General features: G+C 38.8%; 1 protein-coding gene across 6 annotated transcripts in view; it reads right to left on the bottom strand.

The window, feature by feature from the left end:
- Positions 1–24,741, bottom strand: part of ARHGAP10 (Rho GTPase activating protein 10) — a 319,062-nt gene that overhangs the window by 196,022 nt on the left and 98,299 nt on the right. For 5 of the 6 annotated variants that reach the window (XR_014264077.1, XM_082463359.1, XM_082463358.1 and 2 more), the window contains exons 4-5: positions 12,283–12,354; positions 3,062–3,163 (exon numbers count right to left, since the gene is read on the bottom strand). Coding sequence is in view for 5 of the 6 variants with exons in the window: in XM_082463359.1 (XP_082319485.1) it covers positions 3,062–3,163; positions 12,283–12,354 (174 nt within the window). In the remaining variant the exon portion in view is untranslated. The remainder of the gene's footprint in view (positions 1–3,061; positions 3,164–12,282; positions 12,355–24,741) is intronic. The other variant, XM_082463356.1, reaches the window with a different exon arrangement.

Genomic DNA, 24,741 nt, shown 5'->3' with positions numbered 1-24,741 from the left:
TATTGAATATAATTCCTTGTGCTATGCAGTAGGACCTTGTTGTTTATCCATTCTATAGATAATAGTTTGCATCTGCTAGTCAGAAGTGGGGCAGTCTTGTCCGACTGAGCCCTTAACCTGTTGGATCTGATGCTGTCTCTAGGTAGTGTCAGAGTTGAGTCAGTTGCTTGGTGGTGTTGGAAAACACACATTTGGACTATACTTTTTACTACACCAAGCAAAAGTCATTTTTTTAAACAAACATACAATTTCAATTTGATTATCATCTCATTTCTGACCATTCCTGCTGTTAATATGCATAAAGGAAGTAGATCACTCACACAAAGATATTCAAAGGATCTATTTCTCTGGTCATATTTACTGAAACATAATTATTTGACGACTCAGTGTCGACTTAAAAAAAATGTACAACATGCGAGCTGTGAGTTCAGTTTGATTTGGGGCAAAACGAGGACTATAGCCCTGGAGCAGTTAGTTCCTCAGAGCTAGGCTAGTGACTTAATCCTTGTAGAGACAGGTGGCAACTGCCAATTTTTAATTGGCATCAGGAAACAAAAATATACTTCAAAAATCAGCAGTCATGGAATGTTCTCGAACATCCAATTCTTGTTCTAGTACAAATATTAATTAGAATTTCGGGTTGTGATGGAGGCAGAAGCCATTGTGCCCAATAAAGAGAGCTACAGGTAAAGGTACTAATAGAATTACTAAAATTGCCAGCCTGGTGTCTGCCATAATTTCCTCCTGTTATTTTCATTGGAAACAAGAGGAAAGAATAGATAACAAGTTTCTATGCCTTTGTTCAGTACCAGTCTCAGCAACCTGTATTAATCTCTTGAGCACCTCAATTTACTGAAGATTAGCAATGTATTAGCCACTGCCCAAAGTAACCAAAATCCAAATCTAACCTTTTTCCCACTAAACAGCATCCCCCTTCTTACGGCCTTCACGCTTGCAATGGAAAGCTAGGTCAAGTGGGAGTCCGTATGTTTGTAAAGAGCAAACAGAGCAAGACAGCCAAGAATATGTAATTTAAGTGAAACTAAAATGATTCTCCTTGAGGGTCTCTTCAAATTTCCCATCTGGAGTTTAATTATCTTTGGGAATGATGAAACTGTCGAAGCCCTAGCTCACAATCTTCACGCTTGTTCATTGGGTAAATATTTATTAAGTGCCTATTCCCTGACAAGTCTTATTCTAGGCATTGAGGACCGAGTGCTGAACAGAACACAGCTGTTGCCTGCAAGGAGCTTACATCCTATGGGAAGAAGCCACGTAACAACGGACCATGTAGTGAGTCAAATGGTTGTCAGAGTATTGAAAAAAAAATAAAGGAGAGTAAGGGGGACACTCTAAATAAGATGGCTGGAAAACTCCTCTAGTAAGGAGAAGTCTGAGTGGAGAGTATTTGGAAGACTATTGGAAGGAGTGAGGCATGCAGATCTGGCAGAAGGATGAACAAAGCACAGGCCCTCAGCATGGAACCAAGCCAGAGCAAGGCAGCCATGTGGGTGTGAGGGCAGACGGGGCGGGCCCGGGGCCTCTAAGGGGAGCTGTTAGGAGTATCTAGAGAAGAAGAGCAACATGAAGGCTCACTCCACTGTTGTACAGAAAATAAACTGTAGGGATACCCTGGTGAAAGCAGGGTGGCCTTTGCAGTAATCTGTGCGAGAGATGCCCGGGTGACAGGGGTGGGGAGTCAGGAGAACTGACCATATTCCGAGAATATTCTGAAGCTAAAGAAGACAGAGGTTGATGGTCTAGATGTGGGGTGAGAGCGAAAGGGCCAAGACTGACTTTACAGACTTTGCCTAAACAACAGGTAGAATGATACCTCATTAGATAGTGAGGTGGAGATGGAAATTGACCCGGCGCATGAAAATCCCTTCAGGATACCTGGAAACAGAGATCAGGGGAGAAGAGAGGTAGAAAACTGCTAGCATAAAGAGAGCCTCTAAGAGCAACAGCTGTCCTTTCAAAAATGACAGAGGGTAGGAGATGAGGGAACACACGTAACAAGTGAATGGTTTCCTACATAATACGGAAGAGGAGAGGATGGAGCCCTACCCACAGTATTGGAGTGAGGATTAAATGGTACAAAAGGGCCGTTCTCTTTTCTAGAACGTCAAATGCCATCTAAACGTCCGTCAAAAGTACTAGCGAGACAAAAGAAAACGTGACGTGTAGGCAATGTCAAAATAACCCCGCCACACACACAGAGTTTGCAACTAAATCTGTGACATTTAAACATAACCCAGGTTTATTCTACAATGTCGTCATTTTGATGATATTTCACTAAGTGTATATTATAGTGGCACACCATGCCTGGATTCCTTATGTGTTTAAAAATAAACAAATGGAAGAAAAAAAAAATCACACTTTTGTGGGATGAGTCAAGATCCTTACAGCTGCAAACAGCATTATGTTTAAGGAAAGCATATGTCCCAAATTGTAAACAACTGAGTTTCCATTCAAGTGTGTGAGTGAGGAAAAACAAGTGGCAGGGGATTTAAGAAACAGAAAGAGAAAATGAGAGACAAGATATAAATTCCTTTCTCCTTACATACAGCTCCCTCCAAAAACAAAAAAATGAGTCTATTAACACAAGTAAAACAGATGCTCTCTTTCCAATGAAGGTGAAAACTCCTGAGTCTTCAGTGTTAAGTAAGATTAATGCTGCCTTCACATAAAAGCCAAATGGTGTAGGAGCTTATTCAATTCACTTCTTCAAGAAATCTTGAAAGCCAATTAATGAATCGATTCCTGAAAATAATATATCTGTTCTCAGTTATGCTGGTTAAAATGATTGTTCCTGTGAAAATATATTCAGAACCAAAACTTTTAATACTATGAATCCACACTGCATTAATCACTCTAAGAGGTCTTATTTTATATCTTGTTCCAAAAGAGCTCTTTTCTTCATGGTGATACCTGGTCATTTTTTCCACCTCTAATAATCCTAGATGAAATGTTTTCAAAAGAAAAGCACAGTTTTTTAAAAAAAGACATGCACTGATTACTGAATTTTAGAAACAAGTTAACAGAAAAATAAAAACAATACCTCTTGTAAATGTGAGTCTTTCTTTTTTGCTGATAAATTCAAATGTTTATCAATTACGCTATAGTTCTTTTCTGTCTCTTTGTCAAACTTCTTTTTTTCTTCCTACAAATCAGAAAAACATAGACAACTGTGATTTAAAAAGGGAAAAAAAGGCATACACATAGTTAATCCACTGGGAAACTCAAAATATGAAAAATATCCGAAAATAAAAGAAAGTACCACAAAGTGTGAAGGAGTTATCTGGAAAATCTATCTGCACCCAGGCCATACTGCTTATTACTCATCAAGACAGTGTTAGGATTGAAGAGTCACTTATTTTTTCTTTTTTTCCTTTAATGGGCTTTTTTCCAAGCCTGTTATTTTTCAACTCTTCATACTTATCAGTGTTTGGAATTAATGCCATTCACTTGTCCTTCCATTCAAAAAAAAAATATTTTTAAGATGAACACATAATAAGAACATAAAGCTTAAAAAAGCAAACTTGCTACAGTACAGATTTTGGCATAGAAATGGAATTCACTTAAAACTGAGTAAGTTTTGATCTACATTAAAAAAAATCATCATCATCACCACTGGGGCAGTAGGGAACATCTTAAAAGATCTTCCCCAATTGTCCAGTATGAATATCACAATAAAATCCTCTGACCAGGAATGTCATCTACTTACCCAAACCTTAGGGGTGATTTCTTGAACACTGTCTAGAATACGTAGCAATAGGTCGACAAGGCCTAAAATAATACTGACATACTTGTACCAAGATCCTTTGGTTAACATTACAAACATTTCTCAGGCACTGCCTAGAAACAGCCTTTGCTTTCCTTTTGCTAGAGTAGCTTCTTTTAATTTTTTCAAATTTTTTTTTCAAATTTTTATTGGAGTATACTTGATTTACAATGCTGTGTTATTTTCAGGTGTACAGCAAAGTGAATCAGTTATACATATACATATATCCATTCTTTTTTTTAGATTCTTTTCCCATATAGGTCATTATAGAGTACTGAATAGACTTCCCTGTGCATTTTTATCTTTTTATTTTTTTAAATACATCTTTATTGGAGTATAATTGCTTCACAATGCTGTGTTAGTTTCTGTTGTACAACAAAGTAAATCAGCCATATGCATACATAGATCCCCATATCCCCTCCCTCTTGAGCCTCCCTCCCACCCTCTCTATCTCACAAGGAACCAAATTTTTTTAAGGCAGCGAAGACAGAGTATCTCCCCAACACTGCTTGCCAAAGGTAAGCAGATTTTTCATAAACATTTCGGAGCACCAATGAGCACACGCAATGTCCTCATGCTGTCAAAATGTTTCCATTAACTTCAAACTCTCACCAACTCTCCAAGGCCTCCTGAAAAGGAACATTCCCTTCCCTGTTTTCCAACTTCTGTTTTCTAGGTCAAAAATAATGGATTCTCCCAGCCTTTTCTGGCATGATCTTTTCCCTATTAAGCAAAAGGAGTAAATAAAGCACAAAAATTCTGTTTCTTCACATTTATTATCATTTTCTCACTCCACGGGACTAAAAACTGTTGTGAGAAGCCAGGAAGGGAGCTCTGCCAGCCCACCTAAAGACCCTAAATTAATCCCCGTACTGATGGAAGAGACAGACTTGGGAACTGATATTTCTTCCCATTTTTACTCCAAGTTTAATGACCAACTAGCTGCACATCTTTTGGCGGGGGGGAAGGGGAACACCTAACAATACAGAACCTTAGTTTTCCTACTGAAAAGATCAGGGATTTGGTTTTGAACTAGTTCATTCTTAGATCCAATCCTAAAATTCTGTGATCCTACGGTTCGCTTATGTATGAGAATAGTCAAACTTTTGTTGAAACAGAAGCACTTTTTTTCTTTATGCCCTAGGTCTAATTTACAACTATTTTTTTAAAAAGCTTAAGGCATTAATACTACATGGTTACTCTCTTTTCTGCTTTTCATTATGACGTGCTTCCTGAACAATTTTAATGAATAACAGAAAATAAACTAAAAAGAACATATGGCCACTACTTCAAAATCTCCACTATTTTTAAAAGTTCATATTGCAGAGCATGCACTGGATCAGGTGTCAGAGATGCAGGTTCTAGCAGCCACGCATTGTTCTGTGACACTGCCCCAGGGTCACAGCATTCTCTGAGCATCAGTTTCTCAGGTTTAAATGAGATAGGAATGGAGGTGACACAGCTGCATTTACCGCAAGTACGCTGCAAAGCGAGATCATGTGGTTAAATGCGCTCACTATCTTTGCAGATTAGTACTTACCAGAGAATACTGAAAACATTTTTACTCCTTCGATTTCATCTGAATCACAGAAGGGGACAAAGGATGCAATGATGTTAAAGTCAGCAGTCAAAACACCCCAGCACACGCAGCAATAGTGGGGTATGTAAATTAGCATGTGGGTTAGGTTGGGAATGAAAGAAAATGGTTCTATCAAGGCTCTGTGAAGAAAGAATTTAGCCAAGAAACAACATCACGCCCACCAATTAGAGTGGAAATACAATTGTTCGTACTTCATATGGTATTATACAAATGCTACTGTGTTTTGTTTTTGAATCTTAAGACTCAGATAATTGTTTCTCCTTGCATTTCTTCTCAAGGTCACTATAGAATATTCTGTTTCTTTGTACTTATACGACTTTTGGCACTTAAATAATATGAATTTTAAAAGGGATTGTGTTCAAGCAGCATTCAATAAAGAATGGAGCCTTTTTTCTTCAACACTGCAATATAGGATACACATATATGTATGTGTATGTGTGTATATATATATATACATATATATATAATAAATTGAACAATATGAGACAAAAGGCTCTATCAAGGATCAAATTAATACAATGAAAACTTTTTTATGAAACAGCATTACTCAAGTGAGTCTGAGTCAAGCTGGAAGTAAAACTCAGTAAGGAAAGGTGGAGGCAAAGGCAGATCAGGTGGCCCACATCTATTCTAGAGAGGCATGCAGGCAGCCATAACAGAGCTCCTGCAGATTTCTGCCATGTGGAAATATAAGCCCAGTACACAGGCCATGTCTTCTGATTTTTCTGGAACAGCTGGAAAACCCAGTGATTTTTAAATGGTGGCAACAAAAAAATATTTTTTTCAGTTTTAACATGAGTAAGCCAAACAAAATGTTTACAAGTTCAAGATGACTCATGGGAAGTCAGCTTGTAATGTTATAAAATCACACATACAAAAACAACAACAACAAAAAACAGTGAAGAAGAGCTATTACTTAAAACAGCATAATTAGTCAAATAAGATGTACACGGTGTAAATGGTAGAGGGACTTAATAAACCTAAGAAACAAAACATAAATAATCAGGTTTTTTGAATTTATTAGAAGTAAACATATATATATATATATATATATATATATATATATATATATATATATATATATATAAAGGTTTCATCACAAATCACTGGATAAAAAAATATTACTCAACCAATGGTGTGGGTATAACTGGTTAACTAGCTGGAAATAAAAAGAGAACCATGTCTCAAATCAAAATTAATTCCAGATGGACTGAAAGAGTCACAAGTAAAAAATGAAGCCAAAAAAGAGTATTTTCAATCAGATCTCAGAACAGAGAAGGAACTTCTGAGCAAAAGAGAAATGGAAGAAGCCATAAGAACTTCTAGATATCAAAAATACACAATAAATAAGGTAAAAGGCAAACAACAGGCAGGGAGAAGAGACAATTAATATGGAAGAAAGGAGGTAAACATTCCTAACACATAAAACACTCTTTATTGAGCAAGTTTTTGCTCAAATCACACATTACACTTCCAAGGAAAAATGAGTAAAGAACATATAAAGAATTCACAAAAGTTTGAACACACCTGTGAACTGTCCACATTTCTGCAGGGTACTAGAATTTGTTGTTTTGTTTTAGAAGAAGGGGAAATTTTTGAGTTACCGGGTAACTTTCTTTTTTAAATATTTTTGGTATTTTACAAATTTTCTAGGATGAGGAAATGAAAAGACTTATTTTCAAACTACAAACAGTAAATAATAAGGCCTGACTAGTCTAGACAGGAGCTTAAATACTTTCTTAGAGATTCCAACTCCTTCTCCCTCTTTATTTAAATAAAAAGGTGGGGGTAACGCTGCACATACAAGAAACAAGATTCACAGCACATACAACACACTCGGCAGGAGCACTTTTTCCTGTATATCCAGGCCAACCAGAGCTTTGCAATCCCTGTTCTGCTTCCCTGGTCCACCAACACCCTACAGCCCAGGGTGTTGGAAATTCAGCCTTTACCCCCAAACCAGGTGGTGGAAATGCCACCTCTTCCATGAAGCACTCCTTGTCTCCTCCAGTGGGGGGACAGCCACCTCCCTCAACTCCTGCACCAATGTCACCTGCCCTCCTTGACACTTCATTTGCCCTACCCAACCCCCCCCCCTTTTGCCTTTAAGCTCCTTCAGCCTCTCCACGGCAACAAGAACTCAGCCTTTACCTGCACACCCAGTAGGCGCCCAGGAGACATTGGTCAGAGGACATGGGAAGGGAGAAGCCTATAGCGCAGCGACACCGACCCTGACAAAGTGCCACCGCTGGTTCCGGTGCCGTTGCTCTCAAGTCACCTATCCATCACCTTAGCACCATCTGGCCAGGGGGGTCACAAGCCACAGTGCTTGAACCCAGCACGCACAGAGTAGACAAGAACCTGCGCAGTTCTTTTTGGCAAGCTGATATGGAGCATGTCACAAAGGGGATCCTAAAAGAGCTGCAACTGTGTATACGCCAGGCCCTGCACTAGACCCCAGAAATATGTTAGCAAATGCACTGAAGCCTCGCGAAAACCTTCAGAGACCGGTGTCCTAAGTCTCGTTTTAAAGATCAGGAAACAGGCTTAGAGGCCTTAAGTGACTTGCCCCAAATCACAGAGCTACTTAAGGGGCAGAAGTAGGATTCCAAATGAGGGAGAATCGGGTCTTCCTGAAAGACTTTCCTGGCGCTCCAAAGTCAAGATGATAGGACACCTACAGAGCACCGTTACTTGTATTAGAGCACTTTTCACAGTGCATTTTTATTGCCTTTTTTTTGGACATCACCCACACAGACTTGCCAATTTCTGAAAGGTCGACCAGTGTTTTAATTCATAGTTGTATATCCCAAGGCCTCTGGCACTGTGCCATATGATAGGCCTGATAAGGTTGTTATTACTAAAAATGAAAGAAATGCGATTAAATCACATTTTTTCTGCTCTATCAAACATAATTTGAGAAATTATTCAAATAAATTTGCTTTTTTACCCACATTTTGCAGTCATTTACAGAATCTCAGGAAGTTGATTTTTATTAAACATTTAGTCGTTAGGCACAGTCTTGAAAAGAAATACAAAGGAAATATGGGGTGAGAGTCTGGTAATGGCTGAGCTACTAGGGTATAATTTATGAAATAAACATTTTTTAAGCCTTCTGGTTAAACCTTTTATTCTATTGAATAAAACAGTAATTGGCTCTTTGCAAAAGAGCATTTGAATAGGCTCTATAAATTATCAATATCATTTCGTTGTATCCGTTTGATATTTGCATGCTGCCCCTTTCAGAGAAAGCAATTTTAAATTCTCCCACTGTAACTCTTAGCAAGCTCTAGTATTTCTTGGAGTTTGTACACAATGCACTTGGCTCCGATGTTGTCTGGTGCCTGTATTAGTTTCCTGTGGCTAAACTGACATTTAATGAGCAATGGTTACCGACAAAATGTTATGCAGATACTTAGGAATAAGTGACAAGCTTCTGGGGAAGGGAAAAGAGCTTCCGTGGAAGTAAAGCTAAGAGAGGCCGTGAGGAAAACTCTGAATTGATGGGACACAGCACAGAACGACTGTGTCCTGCAGTGGGAAATGGGGCTCTTTAAACAGAGACAAGAACCGGGCAGGCACATGAGAAAATGAGGCAGAACCTACAGGACGGAGGTTGAAGGCCAAACCAAACAGACGTGACTGACAGGGAACATATCCAAACAGAAGTGAAACAGCAGAAAAGACGACCTGGGGGCTCCTAAAAAATCCAGTTTACAAAAAGCCACCTAGCAGTTTCGATTATGTTAAAAACACAAATTAAACATGTCACTGGGATGCTGGAAACTGAAGAAGTAAAAGGAACTGAAAGAGCTTGCATATAAAAGCGAAAGACAGGACCATCCCAGATGGGAAAAAGGAGAAGGGAAAGAAAAGATAAACATTTTGACAAGGGTACCTAAAAAATTCTGCTGCGGTCAACTTTTAAAGACTTTTGTCTTTCTCGCCCCACATGAAAACTGCTTCATGGTATTTAAAAAAAGATCTTTAACCTAAGAGAATTAAGTTATTTTTAAGTATCCCACGTAAGTAAATAAACCACTGGAACAAGAGCGTGTGCTTTTCAAAACAGGATTGGTGTTTAGAAAGCATAACTGGAGAAAATCATCAAATATCCAGGTTATAAACCCTTTCCTGGTTCTTCTAGAACAGAAAAACAGTAAAATTGGTTTATTTATTAAATACGTTATAGTAAGACAGAGTGGAGGCTGGTAGAAAATAAAGAAATAAGCATAGGTTTTTCTCTTAAAGATTTAACAATCTAATGAGAAAGACAGATGCTTATATATCACTATATAACCTAGAAAACTACCTTTCTCTACTGTTTAATATACAAAACTACCAGTAAAAAAAGGCTTCTCCCAGGTAACATCAATAGGTGTGACAGCCAACACACACACTGTACTGAACAAGAATGTAGGATACACCCTTCATAAACCTGAAGCCTGAAAAACGACGAAGAAAGAAAGAAATGGGGGACTTCCCTAGCAGCCCAGTGGTTAAGACTCTGCGCTTCCACTGCAGGGGGCACGGTTCCATCCCTGGTCAGAGAACTGAGATCCTGCATGCCATGAGGTGCGGCAGAGGGGAGGTGAGGGGAGAAAATTTTTTTTAATAATAATAATAAAAAGAAATAAAGAAATGGGACTTCAGGATAGCATTTGGCCATTAAACAGCTCAATAGACAAGGTATTAAAATAATTTAACCTTTTAATATGGCAATTTATTTTGCAAGCTGCTCTGCAGGCTATACAGTTAGTTAAGCATTGAACAATGCAGGGGTTAGGGACACCAACCTAGGAGCAGTTGAAAATCCGAGTATAACTTACAGTCAGTCCTCAATATAGGCGGTTCCACATCCGTGGATTCAACCAACCGTGGATCTTGTAGTACTGTAGTATTTACTAGTGAAAAATATCCACGTATAAGTGGACCCACACAGTTCAAACCTGAGTTGTTCAAGGGTCAACCACACTTTGAACAGGCACAACATGAGAAGCTGGGCAACTCTGGGGAGGAGAAGGAGTCAGTAGAAAACTCAAGGCCAGAAATTTCTAAAAACCCAGTAGGTAAATAAAAAGGAAATATATCTATTAATTAAGTCACATTCATTTTTCATTTACATAATATAACCCTTATCCTTCCCGACCATCATCCAAGTAAAATAAGAAAAATAAGAAATGTTTACATTCAGTACCTGCCATGAAATGTTCAAAGAGAAAGAACCAAGATTATTCAAGCTTTAAGACAGCCTATGAAGATCAGAGAAAACAGAATCATAAAACTGCAAAATACAGCAGTAAGATCCCCAGTCTGTCATCTTACAGGTAAGAAACTAAAGCCAATTACTTGCCCAAGGTCACAGATGTGAAGCCAGACCTCCAATGTCCTGCTACAAAGCCAGCAGACACAAACCAGCTTCATGTAGCTCAGCAAACACAAACCAGCTTCATGTAGCTCAGCAAACAATTCCAGGAAGAAGACTTGGGGGGTACCCCCACTGACCTCCCCTCAAAACACAGCTCTTCATTAAAAACCGTAAAATATCATGCCAAAAAGAAGTGTCTAATATGTTAACAGGTCACTTAAAGGAGAACTGAGTCTATAAATAGCAGCTAAAAAGCTGGCTCTCTCTGGACCCATTTGTATAGCTATGGCCATGGAGACCACAATGTTTATTCGTAGAAAAGGATTTTAATAGTTTGTTTACAAAGATAAAGAAAAAAAAAAACCTCACATCACCAATGCATGGGGGAAAAAAATACAAATATAAAACCTCTCTTCCCTGCCTAAAACTGATGTTATTCCCTTCTCCTTAGGCCAAGCCAAAAATGGTCAACAACACAGAAACGCTACTTTTTCTCCCTCAAGTACGTGCACAACATTCAAGAGAGGCTGGTGGAAATTACTTCTCTGAGTTAATTTCAAAGCTTATTAGTTAGCAGATGTTAGAAGTTGCTAAATACATCCCAGGCTCCCAGGGGCAAAGTCACTGCATTATTCCCAGAGATCCTGGCTACATCCCAGAGCTTTGAGTACAAAGTGTGTGGTTCACTCACCTTTGAATCCCCAGCACCCATAACAATGTTGGCACATAACAGAAGCTCAATAAATTTGTGTTAAATTGAAGGAAATACATCCCAATACAGTAAGCCCCCTACGTACAAATGAGTTGCGTTCCAAGAGTGCATTCGTAAGTCCAATTTGTTCGTACGTCCAACAAAGTTAGCCTAGGTACCCAACTAACACAATTGGCTATATAATACTGTACTGTAATAGGTTTATAACACTTTTCACACAAATAATACGTAAAAAACAAACAAAGAAAATAAAGAAAACATTTTTAATTTTACAGCACAGTAATCTTACAGACACGTCAACTAACTTAACATGACTGGACATACGAGAACGCACGTTCGCATCTTTGAAAGTTTGCAACTTGAAGGTTCGTATGTAGAGGACTTACTGTAACCGAATATTCTCTTTCTAGTTTCAATGGCATGCTGGTGTAGCAGCACTTCTAATCTTAAACCCTAGTATAATGCTACACTCTGCCATCAAGCTGAGGCGGGCACGGAAATCACTGCCCTTCCGACAGAGATAAGATGCTTCTATACAGAGTAAACGTGTTGCTTGCTTAAAGATATTTTTAAAACTCTACATGGAAAGGTGAAGCCAAAGATGATTACGAGAGGTTTCACCATCCAGTCCAGGTGTTTCTGTTTTGTCTTCAATTTCATATTCCCCCAAAGGGGACAAAGCACATTTGAAACAGAAAACAACAGACGGTGGACTCCAACATCTCCTTCAAAGCTGCTAACTGTGAACCGAGTGTGCACTCAAGCAGCAGAGGTGTCTACATTTGCTGTCTACAAGTGTGCTCAGATTAGACACAAACCTTGACGGCTCCAAGTTGCTCTTTTCTGAATTTTTCCAACGGTTTAATCAGGGTTTCGGTGACACTTAATGCCTAGAGAACAAGAGTGATAACAGAAGAGCAGAGTGTTAGGTTTCCAAAAAGGAAAAAGTGAGTCTTTCATTTCCCTCTTCCACCCCACCCAGAAACAAAATGAACAACACACTGAACGGCTTTATCTCACCCTGCCAATGCGACCATTAAATCACTTCTAAATTTATTAACACACCAGATCTCCATAAATATTTTCAGGGAAGAGGAGGTGCGGCAAAGTGCCAGGGAAATGTGCGACCTAGCCCCAACACAGCCCTTTCTTCAGGGAAAGAGCAAGAGGGTTGGCTTCAAACAACAAAGGGGTCTATCACACGCATTAACAGAACACTTCTGTTTGAAGGTTTTTTTTTTTTTCTCCCACTGCTCAGAAATTTAAAAGTCGATGACATTCCATTATTAGTGATCAGACTACATAATGTAGAGGGCTAGGTTTGTGGCTACAAGTTTAAATGTCCCAGGACAGCCCTTCATCACTGACAATTCCTCATGAGGATGTAGGCTATGCTAGCAAAGCAGAGTCACTGGGGCTCAGGACAGTCAGTCACCCAAATATTCGGAGGGCTGGCAAGGTCACCATGACAGGAACCACACACAGACCCCACCCACAACCTCACTCATTTTTATACTGGCTCGTTTGGGGCTTCTCATTTTAAGACAGGATCTACATATCACTTATATGTGGAATCTAAAAAAGGACAACAGGGACTTCCCTGGTGGTCCAGTGGCTAAGACTCCACGCTCCCAAAGCAGGGGGGGCCGGGTTCAATCTCTGGCTGGGGAACTAGATTCCACATGCCGCAACTAAGAGTCCACATGCCAAAACTAAGACGCAGATCAGCCAAAATGAATAAATTAAATAAATAAATATTCAAAAATAAAACAAGGTATAAGGATATACTGTACAATATGAGGAATATAGCCAATATTTTTTAATAACTATAAATGGAGGATAACCTTTAAAAATTGTGAATCTATTACAAGAGACAAAGAAGGACATTACATAATGATCAAGGGATCAATCCAAGAAGAAGATATAACAATTGTAAATATTTATGCACCCAACATAGGAGCACCTCAATGCATAAGGCAAATGCTAACAGCCATAAAACGGGAAATCAACAGGAACACAATCATAGTAGGGGACTTTAACACCCCACTTTCACCAATGGACAGATCATCCAAAATGAAAATAAATAAGGAAACACAAGCTTTAAATGACACATTAAACAAGATGGACTTAACTGATATTTATAGGACATTCCATCCAAAAACAAAAGAATACACTTTTTCTCAAGTGCTCATGGAACATTCTCCAGGATAGATCACATCTTGGGTCACAAATCAAGTACTGGTAAATTTAAGAAAATTGAAATCATATCAAGTATCTTTTCTGACCACAACACTATGAGACTAGATATCAATTACAGGAAAAAAATCTGCAAAAAATACAAACACATGGAGGCTAAACAACACACTACTAAATAAACAAGAGATTACTGAAGAAATCAAAGTGGAAATCAAAAAATACCTAGAAACAAATGACAATGAAAACACGACAACCCAAAACCTATGGGATGCAGCAAAAGCAGTTCTAAGAGGGAAGTTTATAGCAATACAATACTACCTCAAGAAACAAGAAACATCTCAAACAACCTAACCTTTTACCTAAAGCAATTAGAGAAAAAAGAACAAAAAAAGCCCAAAGTTAGCAGAAGGAAAGAAATCATAAAGATCAGATCATAAATAAATGAAAAACAAATGAAGGAAACAATAGCAAAGATCAATAAAACTAAAAGCTGGTCCTTTGAGAAAGTACACAAAATTGATAAACCATTAGCCAGACTCATCAAGAAAAAAAGGGAGAAGACTCAAATCAATAGAATTAGAAATGAAAAAGGAGAAATAACAACTGACACTGCAGAAATAAAAAGGATCATGAGAGATTACTACAAGCAACTCTCTGCCAATAAAATGGACAACCTGGAAGAAATGGACAAATTCTTAGAAAAGCACAACCTTCTGACACTGAACCAGGAAGAAACAGAAAATATAAACAGACCAATCACAAACACTGAAATTCAGACTGTGAATAAAAATCTTCCAACAAACAAAAGCCTAGGACCAGATGGCTTCATAGGCGAATTCTTTCAGACATTTAGAGAAGAGCTAACACCTATCCTTCTCCAACTCTTCCAAAATACACCAGAGGGAGGAACACTCCCAAACTCATTCTATGAGGCCACCATCACCCTGATACAAAATCCAAACAAAGATGTCACAAAGAAAGAAAACTACAGGTCAATATCAGTGATAAATATAGACGCAAAAATCCTCAACAAAATACTAGCAAACAGAATCCAGCAGCACATTAAAAGGATCATACATCATGATCAAGTGGGGTTTATCTCAAGAATGCAAGGATCCTTCAATATGTGCAAATCAATCAATGTGATACACCATATTAAAAATTGAAGGATAGAAACCATATGATCATCTCAATAGATGCAGAAAAAGCTTTCGACAAAATTCAACACCCATTATGATAAAAACTGTCCAGAAAGTGGGTACAGAGGGAACCTACCTCAACATAATAAAGGCCATATATGACAAACCCACAGCCAACATCGTTCTGGATGGTGAAAAACTGAAACCATTTCCTCTAAGATCAGGAACAAGATAAGGTTGCCCATTCTCTCCACTAGTATTCAACATAGTTTGGGAAGTTTTAGTCACAGCAATCAGAGAAGAAAAAGAAATAAAAGGAATCCAAATCAGAAAAGAAGAAGTAAAGCTGTCACTGTTTGCAGATGACATGATACTATACACAGAGAATCCTAAGGATGCTACCAGAAAACTACTAGAGCTAATCAATGAATTTGGTAGGGTAGCAGGATACAAAATTAATGCACAGAAATCTCTTGCATTCCTATACACTAATGATGAAACATCTGAAATAGAAATTAAGGAAACACTCCCATTTACTACTGCAACAAAAAGAATAAAATACCTAGGAATGAACCTACCTAAGGAGACAAAAGACCTGTATGCAGAAAACTATAAGACACTGATGAAAGAAATTAAAGATGATACAAACAGATGGAGAGATACACTACGTTCTTGGACTGGAAGAATCAACATTGTGAAAATGACTATACTACCCAAAGCAATCTACAGATTCAATGCAATCCCTCTGAAACAACCAATGGCATTTTTCACAGAACTAGAACAAAAATGTTCACAATTTGTATGGAAACACAAAAGACCCCGAATAGCCAAAGCAATCTTGAGAAAGAAAAATGGAGCTGGAGGAATCAGGTGCCCAGACTTCAGACTATATTACAAAGCTACAGTAATCAAGACAGTATGGTACTGGCACAAAAACAGAAATATAGATCAATGGAACAGGAGAGAAAGCCAGAGATAAACCCACGCACATATGGTCACCTTACCTTTGATAAAGGAGGCAAGAATATACAATGGAGAAAAGACTAGCCTCTTCAATAAGTGGTGCTGGGAAAACTGGACAGGTACATGTAAAAGAATGAAATTAGAACACTCCCTGACACCATACACTAAAATAAACTCAAAATGGATTAAAGACCTAAATGTAAGGCCAGACACTATCAAACTCTTAGAGGAAAACATAGGCAGAACACTGTGACATAAATCACAGCAAGATCCTTTTTGACCCCCCTCCTAGAGAAATGGAAATAAAAACAAAAATAAACAAATGGGACCTAATGAAACTTAAACGCTTTTGCACAGCAAAGGAAACCATAAACAAGACGAAGAGACAACCCCCAGAATGGGAGAAAATATTTGCAAATGAAGCAACTGACACAGGATTAATCTCCAAAATTTACAAGCAGCTCATGCAGCTCAGTATCAAAAAAACAAACAACCCAATCCAAAAATGGGCAGAAGACCTAAATAGACATTTCTCCAAAGAAGATATACAGATTGCCAACAAACACATGAAAGAATGCTCAACATCACTAATCATTAGAGAAATGCAAATCAAAACTACAATGAGGTATCAACTCATACCAGTCAGAATGGCCATCATCAAAAAATCTATGAACAATAAATGCTGGAGAGGGTGTGGAGAAAAGGGAACCCTCTCGCACTGTTGGTGGGAATGTAAATTGATACAGCCATTATGGAGAATAGTATGGAGGTTCCTTAAAAAACTAAAAATAGTACTACTATATGACCCAGCAATCCCACTACTGGGCATATCCCCTGAGAAAACCATAATTCAAAAAGAGTCATGTACCACAATGTTCATTGCAGCTCTATTTACAATAGCCAGGACATGGAAGGAACCTATGTGTCTATCAACAGATGAACGGATAAAGAAGATGTGGTACATATATACAATGGAATATTACTCAGCCATTAAAAGAAACAAAATTGAGTTATTTGTAGTGAGGTGGATGAACCTAGAGTCTGTCATACAGAGTGAAGTAAGTCAGAAAAAGAAAAACAAATACCGTATGCTAACACACATATATGGAATTAAAAAAAAAAAAAAAAGGCTCTGAAGAACCTAGGGGAAGGACAGGAATAAAGACGCAGACGTAGAGAATGGACTTGAGGACACAGGGAGGGGGAAGCATAAGCTGGGACGAAGTGAGAGAGTGGCATGGACATATATACACTACCAAATGTAAAATAGATAGCTAGCGGGAAGCAGCCGCACAGCACAGGGAGATCAGCTCGGTGCTTTGTGACCACCTAGAGAGGTGGGAGAGGGAGGGTGGGAGGGAGACGCAAGAGGGAGGAGATATGGGGATATATGTGTATGTATAGCTGATTCACTTTGTTATAAACAGAATCTAACACACCGCTGTAAAGCAATTATACTCCGATAAAGATGTTATAAAAACTTGTGAATCATTACATTACACACCTGTAACTTACATAATACTGTACATCAAGTATACTTCGATTTAAAGTATTTTAATAAAAATAAGAAATAAAATAAAAAAGGAACCTACAAGAAACAATGCTGAAGACGCGCACAGAAGGGAACACTTACCGAAGGAGAACGCGTTTAACCACAATGTGCTGCTGCGTAGTGTTCTCACCATTTCCAGAAGGACTCAGAATAGAAACGCAAACCTCAAGACACTTGACAACAACGTGCCATCCCTCTTGTTACAAAAAAAAAAGGCCCCCAAAAATCCAAGCTTAAAATTACAGAAAAAAATAAGTGACTTACAACAGGAAAGGATTCTTCATTTAACCCTAGGCTCCTCTGCAGTGTTTCATTATGGAAGGGTTTCTCCCAAAGAGACCATTCATCCAGTGAGATGCGGAATCCTCAAAAAAATGATCCTGTCCACACTCGAGATGCCCAGAGCTTGCTTAAACTCTCTTCCCCAGGCCAGCCACTGGGCTTCACTCACTCCAGCCCTGACAATTTGTTACTCAGGTATCAAAGAGTTGAGGCAACAGACAGAATTAAGAGCAGTCACTAGTCAATGGAAAGGGATCATCTTCAAAATACGACAATTTTATCCTCTTCGTATTGTAGGCCATGTGACCTGCAACAAGGGCAAACCAAAGAGCAGAGCAGGGACACAGCAGCACACGCCAGGAATCCTGACGACTCGAAACGATATGGAATGCCCCAAGGTCCACCTGGGAAAGCAGATGAGAGGCTCTGCCATACATTTTCTAGGTGATCCAGCTGACACACAACATCTCAAAATAATTTAAAGCTCACTTCCCTTAGCACCAGTATCATCTCCTAGGCATCCACACCTGGACCTAGCCTACTAGCGGTCCTGAATAAACCCACATATGATCGTCCATGGAGGCTGGATGAAGCAAGACAGGGGTTTAACTGTGTGAGCTGCAGAGAAATTAAAGAATGAATGAGATCTCAGCAATATCCATGGAAAGGAGGGAGAAAGGGGCAGACTGGAGTTGGTTTATAAATAAAAGGTGAGGACATTTGTGGGAACGACCCTTCTTCAAAAGGACGGCCACGAAGGACAGAATCAAAAGAAGACAATGGTTGAAACAGAACATGAGGTAAAGTGAAGTGAAGGCAGATTTTTTTTTAAGAAGATCGGTACTTGAAAGAAACCCACACAACATTACAACATTGTAAGGCAATTATACTCCAATAAAGATGTAAAAAAAAAAGATGACTGCACATCTCCATGCCCATGCGAAGACTCCAGAAAAGATGGTTCAAAGTGTCTAACGTGGGAGGAGACGGAATGCTGACCAGTCACAGGAGGAGAGATCCCGCCTGCCCCTGTAATAGGAAGCAAGGAGAAAGCAACGGCCCACTGAAATGGGTTTGTAGATTTCACGAACAGAAGCTGAAGGAGTTGCTACCAGATGGTTATTTTTTCCGAGAAGTACAAGGCAAGGTCAGTTCTCAAGATTTGAGGCATGGGGAAAAGTCTGAATAAAGCGGAGCATGAAGGAAGGAATCATTACAAACAGGGAGGAGAGCACTTCCTGGGCTGAAGGCCCTTTGAGAGAGGTGAGCAGGCGTTTATGAGGACATCCATTGGGCTTTGTGAGACTGTCTCTAGCAAGGCAGGGAGAAGGTGAGCAGGTAAGATTCACCTGCGGTAAGAGTATGCCCGAGAGATGTAAGCCCATCAGCGTAACATGATGTGGTGTGCACAGTGTGGGTGAGAACAGGAAGCTGCCTGGGTGAGGGAAGACTTCCTGAGGGGATAATGCAGACCTGAGCCTGAAACAGGGCACAGGAGTTCTCCAGGCAAAGGATAAGAGTAAAAGAAAGGTCCTCCATGAGAAAGGGGAAAACAGCATTTCCAGTGCACGGAAGTACCAGCAATTCAGCATCACTAAAGCCCCTGAAGAAGTCAGGAAGCAGAGGAGGAGGTGGACGAGATCCGATGGGCTCCAGTGGCCATCAGAACAGGACCCAGAATGCTCAGTCAGGGCTAGATGTGGGCATCAACAACATGGGTACACGAAGACCTTTTAAAATTCAAATCCTGAAACTCCATACTCTGGAGTAAACACTGTCTGTCTTTCACAAAAGGACCAGGCCACAAAGATTCCACATGAGCAATTTTATATTTGTCCGTCACTTGGAGAATTTGATGCAATATTTGTCTGACTTCCAAGGGCTAGCACTAGCGTAGACAAAAAATATAAGGAGTTTCCACCTTACCACTGGCAGGTCAATAAGCCTATTTCCAAAACAAAGAAAACAGTAGTTGTGACAGGCACCACTATAATGCAATTCTTTAATAAAAAATGTTTTCGTTTTTTTAAAAATTTTTTATTTAAAATTATCATTTTCCTTCTTTAACAAAGTCTGATTATGTAATTTCTGAATTGAACCCTAGGCATTCTATTCAAGGACAAAATCATGAAGTAGCTGGTAAATGCTTCAGAGTAAGGCAATGTAGATTGAACAACAAAGATGGTTTTCTTCTTTTTCTCAAAATAGAGACTCCATGAAATCTCTCAGTTCCTTTTATAAGTTCACAGAAGTGCTATATAATATTTGCTAGTAATAGGTGTATAGAAGTTTTCTAATGCCAAATAATAACTCTTCTTCCCCAGAGATAAATGCATACCAACTTTAGGGACTGCACCTAAAACTCTAAGACAATTTCTGGTGGGGAAGGTTTCCAAATTTGAAAGAGACAGCTGCAGTAATAGTATGGAGAAGAGCTTTCAAATACTAACACATTAAAAATCAATCAGATAATTTAGAGAGAGAAAGCAAATTTAGAATGTGATTTTTTATAACCACACATATAAGACTATATAACTATATTTTTTCCCATAAAATACTTGAACCAGCCACAAAAAAAAAGTCATAAGAAGCCTTGTTAATGCACCTTGGAAAGAGTTTTGGATAGTCTTGTATCTACATGAACATAAAACACGTTAATGAATCAGTTGGTCTCACCTTAGAGCAGGGGTCAGCCAACTTTTTCTACAGAAGGCCAGGTAGTAAATAATTTAGGCTTTGAGTCATACAGCCTCAGTTTCCAACTACTCAACTCTGCTATTTCAGCACAAAAGCAGTCATACATAGTGTATCAATGAGTATAGCTGTGGTCCATCAAAATTTCATTTATAAAATAGGTGAGGTGGGTTTGGCCCATGGGCCATGGTTGACTCAACCCTGCCTGAGAGAATTATCTTGAGAATCACAGCATAAGATGTTCTTTTTACTCTTATATGTTTGTATATTTTTTAAATGTACATTTGCAAGGCACCAAAAGTTGGGAGGGAAGGTTGAATGCTGGATGAGAATTATCACAGCTCAAGTAGCTCTCGACCTAAAAAGGATTCAAAAGTGGCTCCATAGAATTTGCCTGAGATAAGCAATCAACCAGGTTTCAGTCTTGAAAGGCAAATGCTCAAGGGTAAAAGGTATCTTAACAACAGCTCATGTGAATTTAATAGTGGACTTTAACAGGGGCCGTAGCCCCTAAAAATTTGAGTTGACTGAAAGTTCAGCATGAACTAAAGTAGTCATAAATTGTCCTAGAAGATGATGAACACATACATAGGTTACATATATTGTTCAAATCCAAACAAGGTAATCATACAACTGTGTCCTGTAAAATCAGAACCTATCTCGACAGTATGGTCACCATATTTTAAGAGAGACATTCTCTAACTGAGGCAAAGCAGGAATGTGAGATGAGAAGGCTAAAAACGTTTAGAAGGAACAGGTTTAAAAAAAAAAAAATCAGAGGTGTTTAATGAGACTGGGGAGGAAGAGAACATTTAGAGGGAACATGATGAAAGCTGTCTTCAAATATTTAAAATGGTACCACATGAGAGAAGGAAAAATCATTTTGATTTGCTTGAAGAGGACAAAACCAGGTCTAACGAGGAGAAGCTACAGAGCAGGTTTGGGTTCGCCATCAAGAGGAATTCAGTACAAATTACAGTGGACCCAGCAAGGTAGTGTGACACCTCCCCACCCACCGCTCCTTCCATATCAACAAGTAGAAGCAAGTGACGGGCGTCCAGAGACAGAGTCACAGATTCCTGCACTGAGAGGAAGTTGGCCGAGGGAACCTCTGAGGTCCTACCCATCTCTCTGATTCTGGGATTCCACATGAGTTGGGAGAGGCAGAAACGCAAACTACATTTCAATGCTGCCTTATGATGGCAAACCACAGAATCCATCAAAACTTCACAATCCAAAGTAAAAGAACAAGCTTATTATATAACAGTCTGAAGGATTCAATTTTTTCCCACTGGTAGAGTCTGAAACCCCTTTTTGTAAGACATTTGGATATGAGAGCTTAAATGTCTAAAAAGGAAAGAACAGATAGGGTAATATCTTTACCTACCCCTACAGTTTAAGCCAAAGCTGAGAATCTCTTGACAATACTAGCTGACCAGAAGAGAATCAGACTCTACTGGGGGGAGAAACCACTGCCGCTACTTCAAATTTCCCTCACGTTTGAGATCAAAGGCCAAGTTCTGATGTATTGATACATTCTAAAGAGAATGGGGCTTAGGACCAGAAATCCATATTCAGTAAAAAGGCAACAAAGGCAGAACTGCATCCTAGGACATCTTTAGTAATTTTTTTCAAGTCTCAGTCCAGGTCAAACAATGAATAAACCAGCAGAAGCACGACATCCTGCCTTCCTAATCACTCAACACTAACAAGGACAGACTGAGTCTAATGAAACAGAAGGAATTATGTCCAGTCCCCACGGCCCTCGTTATTTTAAGCCTGGATTCCATGTGTTCTTGACCCCAAAGGAATGCATAATCTGAGAGCAAAGGAGAATTTCCACAATTTTCTCCCATGACCGTCCAGAGACTTCCCATTTCATTAGACTGAAGCGAAAACTTGACTTTCCAATTCCAACGTCAAGAACAGCAGCAAAGAAACCATTCAGCAAAGACATATTTCTTATTTTTCCTTGAAACAGAACCTTGAGAAAGGATGTCAAGGAACTCTCATACATATCTGAACATAAGGAATATTTTTCCCAAACTTGTCCCTTAGGAAAAGAGGGACTTAGCCCTATATAAGAATTCTTACACTCTCCTGAAGGAGTGCACTCCGCATTATTTTGATGAACAAAGAATTGTTTGAGGAATCTTAGCCTAAAACGGCCCCAATCACATCTAGTTTCAGCTGCACAGAGCTCACAAACAGGTCTGGGTTACAAACACAAGGGGAAGCTAAGAAATTTAAGAGATTTATTTATCATTCAGGAGATGACCTCAAATAAGTCAGTAATATTACTGAATACTTTTAAGTGGTCAGTAATATCATAAAAACCGCTCTAAAAAAACAAGCTAAGTAGTTGCATTAAGAAAGTCATGAATGTACATATATGTATAACTGAATCACTTTGCTGTACAGCAGAAATTAACACAACGGTGTAAATCAACTAGACTTCAATAAAGTAAATTTTTTTAAAAAGATACATCTCAGGGATAATTTTTTTTAAGTGAGACTGTCCAAATGTGCTCTAAGGGGGTACCTGTGGCTTGAGATAAACTTTCCAATGAAAGCATCAGAAAGATGTTTTAAAAGGGGCTGTATCTCAAAGAACTCAGACAGATGTGGCCACGAGGAAAGCTGGGCTGAAAAATTCCGAATGTGTCCGTGATAAACACACTAATGTCAAAGTCGTCAAGAGTTGGAATAACTTTTTCATGAAATAAATGGGCAAAATATTCCTAAAGTATACATTGATAATTTAATTTTTAAATACAGACACACATTTAATCAACTAAATAAAGAAAATACACATCTGATTATCTAGCAGACACATAAATGCATACCTAAAAGTATGTAAGTTCAAGCTATCCAAAAATTTTTTGTTTAATCTTTTCATGGGAAAATGGTGTTGCCTTACAATCAGGCATAAACATTATAGGTAGTGTATATCTGCCCTTTTGGGCTACCTGGTATTTGAAACCCCTTCCTATGCTTGAGGCATTCTCCTCCCAAATAGGGCAAAACCCACCTTCTACTATAAAAGCTGAAAATCACAGACACTTGCTTTCCCTGCCATCTTTCATGAGGTCCTGGCACCTGGCCAGAGTTCTACTAATCAGATGCTCCCACTCAAGAATTTGATTTGGAAGCTAGTGCTTAAAAAAAAAACAGAGAACAGAGATTCTGGTGGGTGGTAGCAACTATTCCTGCCAGATGCAGCAGTTCCACCAACAACCACCAGGGGCAGTGGTGTCGCCTGGTGCACACTGTATTGCTCTACACACCTGGTGGCAACAGTGGTGACCGCCTTCTCCAAGCCCAGCTCTGTAGTGCGACTCAGCATCATTCCCGGTTCCCAAAAACTGATAAAGATACTGTAAGCTACCTAATATTCTTTAATAAACTCCCTTTCTGTTCAGGCCAGGCAACTGAGAATCCAGATTAATATTTTTTAAACTTCAGAACTTAAACAATCTTGTCAAACTGTTTTCAGTACTATCCTTCTCAATATTCCTAAACAAGGTTTTTCTCCTGATTAAACCAATTCACTTTAATTAATGAGATTACTCCCCATCCACATGCATCCTTTGCTACCTTTTTCTCCATCTAACCAGTCTCTCCCTGTGCTATACCTTCCCCCATCAATCTAGGCTCAAATCTTAAAGGGAAAATTTAAATGAAGAATAGAGTCCTCCCACTTTTTTTTTAAAAGGCTCTAATGTTGGCAAAAAATGAAAAAGTTTCACAATTAGTTTTTCTAAAAGAACCCTGCTGCAGAGACAAATAGGAGGCCAACATTTTCTCATTTGGCCTTTGTCCTAACTAGTTCTGTTTGTAGACCATAGGAAAAATAATTCTCTTTTGTTGCCTGCATATTCTCAACTATAAAGAAGGATAATACCTGCTCTCTGTCTACTTAACACAATTAAGTAAAACAAAGAAGAGGATATCATCATGCTAGAAGCAATTTTAACTTCAAAATAAATAAATCCCTGGATGATATTTTATTTTTAAGCACAGCACAGGCTAAGCTGATCTCTCCTGGTAGAACAAAAATTAATGTAAAAATGAAATTAAATTTTATAGTGGTAATAGCTCAAACTCACAAGCTAAGAACTGGAGAGCATCTTAATGAACCCGTACACAGAGCTCTAACTGGGACACAGGTACAGAGGGACTGCACATTAATTCTGCAGAGTTTACACCTGAAAATTAGGAGCCAATTAATATGAAATGGCTCCTTGAATGTCTGATTCTTTCAGACCAAGGCAATTTCACTGAAAAGCCTAGGAACCATAATTTGTAAAATATTGACATATATTCCAAAATTCATGACTTCACTTACCACACTTATGCTTTCATTCAGACAGTCCAAGAAGAAAAACACCCGAGTTTTTATCAACTTTCAATCCTAAACTCTGAATAGCTTGACACCTAACAAAACAAGA

This window comes from Balaenoptera physalus (assembly GCF_965194825.1).
Source record: "Balaenoptera physalus genome assembly, chromosome: 5".
NCBI classification, from domain to species: domain Eukaryota; kingdom Metazoa; phylum Chordata; class Mammalia; order Artiodactyla; family Balaenopteridae; genus Balaenoptera; species Balaenoptera physalus.
This window is presented reverse-complemented; position numbering and strand designations above follow the sequence as displayed.